Source organism: Hemiscyllium ocellatum, chromosome 36 (genome assembly GCF_020745735.1).
Source record: "Hemiscyllium ocellatum isolate sHemOce1 chromosome 36, sHemOce1.pat.X.cur, whole genome shotgun sequence".
NCBI classification, from domain to species: Eukaryota; Metazoa; Chordata; class Chondrichthyes; order Orectolobiformes; family Hemiscylliidae; genus Hemiscyllium; species Hemiscyllium ocellatum.
Genome location: NC_083436.1, coordinates 36,396,106 through 36,408,094, shown reverse-complemented (window position 1 = coordinate 36,408,094; position 11,989 = coordinate 36,396,106). Strand labels below are relative to the sequence as shown.

Sequence of the window (11,989 nt, the reverse complement as noted above, 5' to 3'; positions counted from 1 at the left end):
TGCTAAACAGAAAAGGTCTCCCGTCTAAACATTGCAATACAATGACATATGGTATTGTTTTGCTCCTGAAATATTTACTCAGTCCAGTGGAAGTTTTAGAACGTAATGCCATCGTCTTGTGGATTGCAAAGAGAACAATATAATGCAGGACCATATAAACCTTCCAGTCGCTATGAATGAGTGGGTCAATACAGTTGAAAGGTTACGCCCCAAAATAGTGCAATTCTCGATGCTATTGGCTCTCACTGCTGGTTCAGAGGCGGGGCTAAGAGAAGGCAATCAGCAAATATGTTTTCTTGCATAAGTGGGAGAGACAGTTTGTCTAAGTTTAAACGAACATTGCAGCAGATCCGGGAAAAGGAGTATTTTATATCTGACTTTCTGAGTTGTAATTGTTTTATTTTCCTCTCTCTCGGTTTCCCTGGTGATTGAAGGAGGAATAATAAAGCGAGCAGAGAGAGAGAGAGAGAAGGATGTTGTGTTGGGGAGAGTTGACCTCAGGGAGCGGACAGAATCCCTGCTCCCAGTCAGAGGAGATTCTCAAAGGAGAGAGGGTTCAACATGTTTGCAGCCGGGAAGGAGTCACTGTGTTTGTGTTGGAAAACGGGAAAGTTTATACCAGAGTCCGCGGATGGAAGCGAAAATCAAAACCTGGTGAGGAGATGGAAATATTACAATCCTGTCTATAATAGGAAGGAGAACTGTTTAAAATTAAATGATCATATATAGAACAGATAATTATGTATTAATTTAGACATAATGTAAAGTAGTGTTCAGAGTCTATAGCTAACCATGTATATGATATCTATTATTAATATGAAGTTCTTGTGAAGAATTGTATGGCAGTTGCTACAGTCTGATAATTTAAAACAAAGTTGTCACAGGAATTATATTTAATGTGCATTTTCGAGTTTTGTATTGCATTTGTGTTAAGGATACCGTTTGGGTATTGATTGCAATGTGGCTATTGATTATTCTGCCAGGTGAAAGCGTCTGCGTTTCAAGAGCTATGTGGTATCGGCTTCCCTCAGATCTCTCCTTAAACAAAGATTGTTTTCCCTTTATTTGATCTTAATGTGCTTCGGTTTCGTTTTCCCAGTCACAGAGGCAGCTGCAGCAGCGACCTCTGAAGCCCGGTTCTGAAAAGACACCTTCGATGTCTTCATTGACATCTTCATTGACTTCGCCATTAATACACACCCCGTTAGCAAGGACTGGGTCTGATTCGAGTCATAGAGATATACAGCATGGGCACCGATCCTTCCGTCCAACTCCGTCCAAGGCGACTAGATATTCTAAATAAATCAGCTAGCCACAAAACGACACGACCAGCTATCCCTAGTAGCCATACACTCAGACAACCAGGAACATGAATTTGACTGGGAAAACACTACCATCATAGGACAAGCCAGAGAACAGCCAGGGAATTCCTAGAGGCATGGCATTCATCCACAAACTCCATTAACAGACAAATAGACCTGGACCCCATATACAAACCACTACAGCTGAAACTGACACCCGGAAACGGCAAGAACATCCATCAACAGACACATCGACCTGGACCCCACATACAAACTACTACAGCTGAAACTGACACCCGGAAGCGGCAAGAACAAACCACTATAAATACCGGAAGAAACATCAAAGCAGCGCTTCACCGGAGGCTCCAATAGCACTGATGATGTTCCCTAGCCAGGGAACGAAACGTTTGCAGCAAAAACTTCCAGCTCGGCGAACAGAACCACAACAACGGACACCCGAGCTACAAATCTTCAACCAGACTTTAAATCTAGTCCCACTTGCCAGCATTTGGCCCATATCCCTCTAAATTCTTCTTATTCATATACCCATCCAGATGCCTTTTATGTGTTGTAATTGTACCAGACTCCTCCACTTACTGTCTGGCAGTGCATTCCATGCATGCACCACCTTCTGTGTGAAAAAGATTCTCCCTGAGCTCCATTATTAAATCTTTCCTCACTCACCTTAAACCTATGACCCCTAGTCCTGGACTCCCCTCCTGGGTAAAAAAACTGTTGCTATTTAGCCTATCCAAGCCCATTGTGATTTTATAAACTTCTATAAGATCATCCCTCAGTCTCCCACACTCCAGGGAAAGTATCCCTAGCCTATTCAGCTTCTCCCTATAGCACAAACTCTCCAACCTTGGCACCAGCCTTGTAAATCTTTTCCAAATCCTTTCAAGTTTTGAGAGATTCATTATTTGTTGGTTCCCTTGTTATTATAATTGGTGGAGATAAATTGACCAGAAGAGAGATTAACTTGAAGTTGAATTTATTTTTCCATCTGAATGTTCAAATGGTAACTTTTTATTTTATCAAAATTATTGTGATTGCTTTATTCTGATTTTACCAGTATTCTCATTTTAATGTTATTATTATATACATAAACATTATTTAATTGATAAACCTAGTATCACCTTAAATGTCTCTACTAAATTAATCACCAATCATTTAAATTCAAGTGAATACACAAGTTTACTTGTCCTGAACTCTCAAGCTGCGGTACAATTTTTGTGCAATTAATCTAGATTCACAGCAGCAAGACAGAATTGCCCCTTTGAATTTAACTTGTTAATCACCTGATTGTTAACATAAATTTGGCTTATATTAACATCTGTGACATGGGCATTACACATCTTTAGTTCCATGCCAACATATTACAAAATCAGGGGGAGAGAAACGGAATTAACATTTCAAGTCTAGTATGAACTTCTTCAGAATTCTGAATGTTAACTCTGTTTCTCTTTCCAAAGATGCTGAGTTTGTCCAGCATACTCCTTGTTTGTGTCAGATTTCCAGCATCTGCAGTAGTTTGCCTTTACTTCAAAATTATAAAAACATTAGAGTGCAGAAGGAGGCCATTTGGGCCATCATGTCTACACTGACTCTTCAAATGAACGTAATGATTGTGAGCTATTCATTCTCATGCCTTTTCCCCAACCTCCTAGTGTTTCTATTCAAATAAGCACCCTTTCAAATGGCTCCATATATTCTACTTCCACCCATACTAACAGGTAATGTATTCCAAAACTTAACTATTTAGTGCATGAAAATTTTTTTTTATATCTCACATCACATTTACTACTTTGCAAATCACTTTTAAAAGTCACCAAGATGTGTAGGTCAGGTGAATTGGCCATGCTAAATTGCCCATAGTGTTAAGCGCATTAGTCAGAGGGAAATGGGTCTGGGTGGGTTACTCTTCGGAGGGTCGGTGTGGACTTGCTGGGCCGAAGGCCCTGTTTCCACACTGTAGGGAATCTAATCTCAACCAATGACCTGTGTGTGATCCTTTTTATGAGTAGGTACAAGTCTCCCCTCATCTATTTTATTCAGACCTTACCATAATTTTCAAACTGTTAGTGGGTCTGTCGTGTTTTGAGTGGCTTCCTGGGACATTTCAGAGTCAACAACAATGGTTTTGGGGTTATAATTCTTTACAATGACTAGTTATGGATGAGGTATCTTTCCTTGAAGGACTGTAGTGAATTGGATAGGTTTTAACAATCAGATAGCTTCATGGAAATTTTTTTAAAAACTGGATTCTCAAGTTCTCGAAGGTTTGAACATTTGATCCCTGGATTATTAGCCCAGAAACATATTCATTGTAATGCCCTTCACCTAAATATTAATATTCTGTTTTGATTTTGTGTCAGGACAATTTACTCACTTCAAGGAGCAGAAAATTGACATTGCGGAGAGTGGAATATCCCACATCCTCTTCCTTTCTAAAACAGGAATCGTTTTTCAGAGTGAAGTTAAATCGAAGGAAACAGCAGCTAAAGTAAAAGAATTCTCCATGATGAAACCACAGTAAGAGTTACATTATCCTAGTAACTTGCATGTTTTCAAACTTGTATTTTTTTTTGTATTCTTGTTGAGTTCTGCACCATTATAATATAAATTGTGTTGCTGAAATGTTAGGGCATAGTGAAGTAATGGCAGAATTCACTCTAAAGACCACTACCAAGTACCGTACTTAGGGACACATTGTCAAAATTTAATGTTTCATCCAAACAATCAGTGAGGCACTCCTTCAGTATTGCACTGTAGTGCCAACCTTGATTCTGTGCTCAAGTCTGTGGAATAGAATTTAAACCTATGACCTTTGCTCAATCATTCCAAATCAAGGTTGGTTCACTGACTCATCTGGATGTGTTTAACAGCTATTTACCTATCATTGTTTAAACTTTGTGCTTTGTCACCTTCCTATTCAGAGAGATTAGGATAAGCAAAATTCTGCTAGTGTGCAGTCATATTGTAAAGTCTAATCTTCACAATTTTTATTTTAAACAATATATCAGAGCCTATCAAGTAATGAAACAGGTTATATTTCTAATAAAAATCTAGATATGGTGTATTGACAATTATCTTTTATTTCTTTTCAGAGTGCTTAAGAGTTTGAGTGATACCCACATCATTCAGGTGGCTTGTGGAAACAATCACTCACTGACACTGTCCAAAAGTAAGATTTAATCTTAAACATGCTTGTAGTGACTTAATCAGAAGCCAAAAAGATGAAGAAGATGTAACAGTAAACAATAATCCTTCTGTGAACCAGGTCTGATTTTAGGTCTATATGTAACATGATTATTATGTTCATTGGTTAATTCTGTGATCAAATTTCCATTGATACAGCAAAGGTCAAGCCTATCAGGGTGCCTGACATAAAAAATAATTACTATTCTTAAGTTCATTATCTGCTGTTTTAGTGTGTTGGTGGGTTGTGGGCTACCATGATGCCAAGAGATCTGAGTAGATGCCTGACTACTCAGATCTCTTGGCATCATGGTAGCCCACAAACCCACCAACACATTAAAACAGCTGCTAATGAACTTTGAAAGACCCTATACAGACAACAAGCAAAACTAATGTCATTTATAAATTACCTTGCAAGAACTGTAACAAACACTACATTGGACAAACAAGCAGAAAACTAGTCAGCAGGATACCTGACCATCAACTAGCCACAAAAAGACATGGCGAAAGTGAAGACTGCAGATGCTGGAAATCAGAGTCTAGATTAAAGCGGTGCTGGAAAAGCACAGCAGGTCAGGCAGCATCTGAGGAGCAGGAAAATCAATGTTTTGGGCAAAAACCCTTCATCAGGAATGAAGGCAGGGAGCCTCCGGTGTGGAGGCTAGCCACAAAAAGACATGATCAACTCTCACTAGTATCTTTACATATGGATGACATCACTTTGACTGGGACAACACATCCATCCTAGAACAACCCAAACCGAGGCACACACGAGAATTCTTAAAAGCATGGCATTCCAACCGGAGCTCTATCAAAAAACACATTGACTTGGATCCCAGTTACCACCACCTGAGAAAAAGAATAGGAAATGACATCACTGCGGGGAATGGTGTCACCACAAGAAATAACATCACCAACCCAAGGAAACCTTAAACACATAAATAGAAAGTGGGCCATGCCACCAGTGCTTCATCTGGAGGCTCATTGATGATGTTACCTAGTATGGTGACGAAACATCTGAAAATGAACTTTCCAGCTCAGCGAGCAAACCTACGTCTAGAACCTCAACCTAAGCTACAAACCTTCTTAAAACTCGCTAATATATTAATTGACTAAATCTTTTTACCCCGATTAGATACGTCAGCTATGGCTCTGTTGGGAGCACTCTAGCTTCTAAGCTGGAAAATTGTAGTTTCAGAGTAATATAGGACTTTAATGCCAAAGGAAATAAGCTGAAAAACTTTACACAGAATGCTACATTGTCAGATCTACTGTTGCTCAGATGAGATGTTAAAGGAAGGACTTGTTTACCCTCTTTGGGGTTTTAAAGGATCCTATAACATTAGTTTGAAGAAGATAATCAGGGGTTTCAAGACTAGAGGGCAGATCTTTAAGCTGAGGGGAGGCAGATTTTTGAAAAAAGACACGAGGGGCAAATGTTCTACAGAGTGGCTTGTGTGGAATAAACATCCTGAGGAAATGGTGGGTGTGGACACAATTACAACATTTAAAAGATATTTGGATAAATACATGAATAGGAAAGGTTTGGAGGGATATGGGTCAGGAGCAAACAAATGGAACTAGTTTAGTTTGGGTTTATGTTTGGCATGGGCTGGTTGGACCAAAGGGTCTGTTTCTGTGCTGTGTGACTCTCCGAGCAGATGTGATATCTCTGGTTTCATTGCCAATATTTATTCCTCAATCAAAATCACGAAAAGAAATTGGATTATCTGCTCATTTGCTGTTTTCTGGACTTTTCTGTGTCCAAGTTGGTTGCTGTGCTTCTTAGATTACAACAGTTCAAAGCTACTTAATTGTTTGTAAAGCACCTTCAAACATCCTGTGGTCATGAGACGTGCAATGCAAGTATATACTTTTGTTTTTTTGAGTATATTGCCCAAAACTATCCGATATTCAATCCTTGGTACCTTTTTAAATCGAGAAGGTTGAATGACTGTTCTTTCCATTTTTAGAAGACAACAGACAATAGGTGCAGGAATAGCCAATTTGGCCCTTCGAGCCAGCACCACCATTTATTATGATCATGGCTGATCACCCACAATCAGTAGCCTGTTCCTGCCTTATCCCCATAACCCTTGATTCCACTATCTCTAAGAGCTCTATCCATCTCTTTCTTGAAAGTCTCCAGAGACTTGGCCTCCACTGCCTTCTGGGCCAGAGCATTGCTGTCATGTCCAGCACTTAAAACCTATCCTTAATTGCCCTAATCTGGCAGTTTGAACTGAATTGCCTTTTAGGTCTCATCTGGGGCTGTTATCGGTCAGCTTTTTTCTCGTGATTGAATTCAAATTCTCAAAGTACTGTGTTGGCAAGTAAATGTTTTTAGTTGTAAGTTAGCCTGTTTGTTGAGGTCTTGTTATAACACAGTCCATTAGGTTCATATCTTGTTCACGTTTCTTGTTAACTGATGCCTGGTGTGCAAGCTTGACCTCACTTGTCCCAGACAATATCACCTCTATATCCCTAAAGTTTGCAATATCTATGCTCCAGAATAACTGCATAAATGCAAGCCTGTACATGATCACACAAATGATTAAATGGCTGATTTTTTTTTTCTTCTTTCAAGTGGGTTGCTGCAATAATATCTTGTGGCCACATTTACTGGATGTGACGTTTGCCATGTAAGTGATCTATGTTAAACATGCTTGCATGCTATAATGAGGGACTAGCATATTACTTTATTGTCAATCTTACTTAAAACAAATAGTAAGGAACACGGTCATTAGTCCATCTGTTGTGCCTTGTCTTTATGGCAAGCCCTAAGTCTCTCACACACAATTCTCAAGCCAGGTTCTAGAGATAAGTACTTGAAGTGTTGTTCCATTGCCTTCCCTGCAGTGTTTTGCCTTCACAGTATCTTCTGCTGCGATACAGCCAAGGATGAAGTCTCCTATCTACTCTTTACTAAACGGTACCACCACTAAATAGCCCTGCATCACCTTTCTCCCTGGGCTTCAGCCCAGTTTTTAAAACTGGTATGCTGGTCTCCACTTGCCATCACTATCTGTACAGGGTGTTCAAACTCATCCCTTTTGGCTGAAAGATGAGAAGAGTGTCTGAGAGGTATACAGCACAGAAAAAGGCCCTTTGGCCCATTGAGTCTGTGTTGGTTGAAAATAAGCTCCTTGGCAACACAGGTGTAAGTGTAAATACTTCTACCATCCTTACAGGTAGTGAGTTCGATTCTTTTCACCATCTGAGTGAAAACTAAAATCCTCATATCCCTCTAAGGCATGATCCTTACCTTAAGTCTGTACCCTCGGTCATTTATTGCTCCACCAAAGGGAGAAGTCTCTTCCTGTCTCCCCTATCTGTGTGCCCCTCATACTTTCATACATTTCACACCTGCTCTTCTTCACTCTGTTGCTCCAAGGAATACAGCCCCAGTCTATCCAGTTTCTCCTTATAACTTGAATTCTCCAGCCCTGGCAAAATCTTTGTAAATCTCCCCTGCGCCCTCTCCATCGCAATCTCACCTTTCTATAATGTAGATTCTAGAACTGTATGCAGGACTTTAGCTGTAGCCAAATCTATGTTTTTTACAGTTCCAACATAATCTTCCTACTTTTAAACTCTATATCGTGGCTAATAAATGCAAGTACCCTTTATGTCACTTTAATCATGTAAATACTATCACTCACTAGTGGTCATTACAGCTGGACATGAGTAGGCAGGTGTCAATCTCATTTTTAGAGACAATATTCTCATCTCCATGTACTGGAATGATCAGGGATGGTGCTCAAAGCTTTCACCTCCTGTTTCAAAGGTGGTATAACTCTACTCAGTGGAACTGTGTATATTCAGATATTTTGACTGCAGCAGAAATGGACTGCTAACTGTTTATAACTAACTGTTTTAAAACTCTGAGCCTTCTCAATACATAAAAGAAATCGGCCTACTGTAGATTTTCCACTTTCTCAGTTTTCTTGTCAAAGTTAAACATGATGATTTTAAACTTGGTAAACTTAGTGGAACCAAAGGTAATTTAATATTTTTTTCTTATTTGTTTTCGGTTAAAAGATGGCCAACTCTTTGCCTGGGGACAGAACACTTATGGCCAACTTGGTCATGGTACAAAAGATGTCTCCCAGCACAGTCCTCAGAGTGTGATATCCCTCACCGGGATGCCAGTGGCACAGATCGCTGCAGGAGGAGAACACAGCTTCGCCCTGTCTCTCTCTGGGACGGTGTTTGGATGGGGGAGAAATAATCATGGACAGCTAGGACTCAAGGACACAGAGGGTAAGAAACTTTACAGAAACTATTGCCCTTCCCTTTCCTTTCCATTGTTGCCATTTCAAAACAATGCCATGCATCCGTCCAAAATCAGGGAATTATTTAATGAGAGCTCAGATTTGCAATCAGTGGCGTTACATCTCCAGAAGCTCGATGGTAGAGGATAGAACCAGAGCCAAATCATGACACTCTTGGAAATTTTCATTTGTAGAGGTACGTATTAAAAATGCACACCTCCAAAATCCCAAACACATGCCATTTCATTGAGTTCTGAGGAAGGGTGACTCAACCCGAAAAGTAAACTCCGATTATCTCTTCAGATGCTGCCAGACCTGCTGAGCTTTTCCAGCAATTTCTGTTATTTTTTCTGATTTGCAGCATGTGCAATTCTTTTGGTTTTTACCATTTCATGATATTCCTCTGTGTAGGAGCATATGTCAATCCCTGGGTAATACCCACTACCTGAATACAATTAAATGGTAACTTGATATACAATTAGCAAGTGGAGAAGATGGTTTGCCATCGCCCTTGAAGAAAGCCAGAAAACAATGATCTAAAGTTCTGAAGGATAATCAAATCAGACTCAAACCATTAACTCTGTTTGTCTCTTGACAGATACTGTCAGACCTACTGAGTTTCTCCAGCATTTTTGGCTTCTGTTTCATTGAATAATAGAATCCCTACAGTGTGGAAACAGGCCCTTCGGCCCAACAGGTCCACACCAATCCCCCGAAGAGTAACCCACCCAGATCTATTCCCCTACCCTGTTGTCCTATATTTACTCCTGAGTAATGCACCTAACCTACACATCACTGAACACTAGGGGCAATTTAGCATGGCCAATTCACCTAAACGGCATATCTTTGGATTATGGGAAGAAACCGTGCACCTGGAGGAAACCCACGCGTACACGGGGAGAATGTGCAAACTCCACACAGGCAGTCACCCGAAGCTGGAATTGAACCCACATCTCTGGTACTGTGAGGCAGCAGTGCTAAGCTCTGAACCACCATGCCACCCTGTTTTTATATCCATAGTACTTTGCTTTTATATTATGTATAATGATCTAGAGATCTCTGTTGCAGAGTCTTCCCCTTTCCTGACCTTAACTTTATACTGGTGCCAGCAAAAAGAGATCTCTGGTTGCTGGTAACAATGGGATCAACTTAAGTAGCCAATCACATTGAAGAATTCTCACAGACATTAATGCAGGAAGTAGTGACCGGTTTTCTTGTTCAGTTTTTATAATTGTAAAAATGGTAAACTATTGATTTATACTAGAAGATAAGCAAATTTAAAATAGTATTTTGAAATGCTAGTCATTAAGTTTGGTCTAAAACTGAGAAATGTGGCATTCCCCAAATATAATTAGTTTTTCACGACCAGTCAGTTTGTACATAAGACCATAAGATATGGGAGCAAACTTAATCAAAAAGTGTGGTGCTAGAAAAGCACAGCCGGTCAGACAGCATCTGAGGAGAAGGTGAATCGACATTTTGAGCATAAGCTCATCATCAGGAATGTAATGCCTTTTCCAGCACCACACTCTTTGACTCTAATCTCCAGCATCAGCAGTCCTCACTTTCTCCATGGGAGCAGAATTAGGTCATTCGGCCCATTGAGACTGCTGCACCATTCGATCATGGCTGATAAGTAATTCTGGCTTGCTAAAAATACATTTAAGCTTCATTCAACAAGTTATAATATTTTCAAGGGTTCTAATGGCAGTGCAAAGAGTTTGAGAAGTGAAAGACAACGTCTAATTTATTTTTACTTATTCATGTGATGTGTATGTCACTGGCTAGGCTGATGTGTATTGCCTATCTGTAAATACCCTTGAGAAGGAGGTGATGAGCTGTTCTCTTAAACAGCTACAATCCACCAGTATAGAACCAACATAAAGAGGGAATGATCGTAGCACAACTGAGATAATATATGGTTGAAATACACCTTGGGATTATAAAGTGAAATTGTAATTTATTGATTTCATTTAACAAAAAACCAATAGAATCCTGGACTTCTTGCTCATAAGAAAGCTGTATAATCAACCAGGAGTGGGACACTCCAACTGAGAGATGCAAAACATTATCAATCTCTGAATGAGATCCAAGAAAGGAGATTAGTTAAAGCACCAAATAGACTGATGCTCTGAAGTCTGAGGCTTTGCAGGAAAATGTTTAGAACGTAACGGGGATAAGGACGGGGGAGATGTTGAGTAATGGGATTAATAATAAATGACGGTGACCATGTAGTAAAGGTGTCAAAGTCATGTGGTTAATATTGAGAACTGGAAAAGAATAAAAGCTGCAACCCTGCATGAAGCTAATGTGTTTACAGGTCAAGATGTAAAATAAGAGCTCTTGAAGAAAGTTCCATGGACTTGGGTAGCATTCCGTTGTGATACTAAAGATAGTTAGAGTCCAACCACACACTAACTAGGCACATGGAGTGGATTCCATCCAACTCCTGATTTGTCCCTATCATGTGGTGGACAGGCTTTGAGGAGTCAAAGGTGTGAGTTACTTGCCTCAGGATTTTGCCTCTGACCTGCTCTTGTAGCCAAAATATATGCCTGGTCCTGGGCAGTTTCTGGTCAGTAGTAACCTCCAGGATGTTGATAACTGGGGATTATATCATGCAGGTTATTGGGGTAGATGGTACTGTGGAGTTAAGAATACAATGAATCAGCCATGATTTGATTGAATGGTGGAACAGGTTTGAAGGGCTGAATTATCTAATTCTGTGGCTAATTCATATGTTTGGATTCTGCAATGCAAATGCCATTGAATGTCAAGAGGCGATGTATAGATTCAATGTGCTGAAATATCACTCGCCAGCATAAGGTTCAAGGTTATATCTTGGGTTAAGAATGGGGTTTGCACCAAAAGACAGGCTTAATCTACTTTAAATGCAGAGTGCAAGTACCAACCCAAATGTAATGTGAGAAGTGTTCAGACTTCAATCTGGAGTTCTCTGTAGAAGCACCTAATCTAGTTATGCAGCTGGCTTTGTTAAAGAGATTCTTCAGTCTTTTAAACTTTGCTTGGAGAATGTTGACTGGTTGATTGATCTATTACATCTGCATATATGATCCTGAACTCTGTAGGAGTGGTCCTTTTTAATTGCTCTGATACTGTCACACTGCTCATCTTAGACACCTTACATTCCAGTCAAGGAAATCCAACACAAATTTCGAACTTCCATTTTCCTGCTGAGTTTTCCTGAGCCTT

At 39.9% G+C, this 11,989-nt stretch overlaps 1 protein-coding gene across 2 annotated transcripts in view; it reads left to right on the top strand.

Moving 5' to 3' along the window:
* The first annotated feature begins 282 nt into the window (after positions 1 to 282).
* The window catches only part of LOC132833445 (probable E3 ubiquitin-protein ligase HERC3), a 64,519-nt gene continuing 52,812 nt past the window's right edge, over positions 283 to 11,989 (top strand). The window contains exons 1-4 of one of the 2 annotated variants that reach the window (XM_060851732.1): positions 283 to 654; positions 3,680 to 3,836; positions 4,412 to 4,488; positions 8,544 to 8,765. In XM_060851732.1, coding sequence (XP_060707715.1) covers positions 474 to 654; positions 3,680 to 3,836; positions 4,412 to 4,488; positions 8,544 to 8,765 — 637 coding nt within the window. In that variant the 5' untranslated portion in view covers positions 283 to 473. Of the gene's footprint in view, positions 655 to 3,679; positions 3,837 to 4,411; positions 4,489 to 7,089; positions 7,145 to 8,543; positions 8,766 to 11,989 lie in introns of those variants that run through there. The other variant, XM_060851733.1, reaches the window with a different exon arrangement.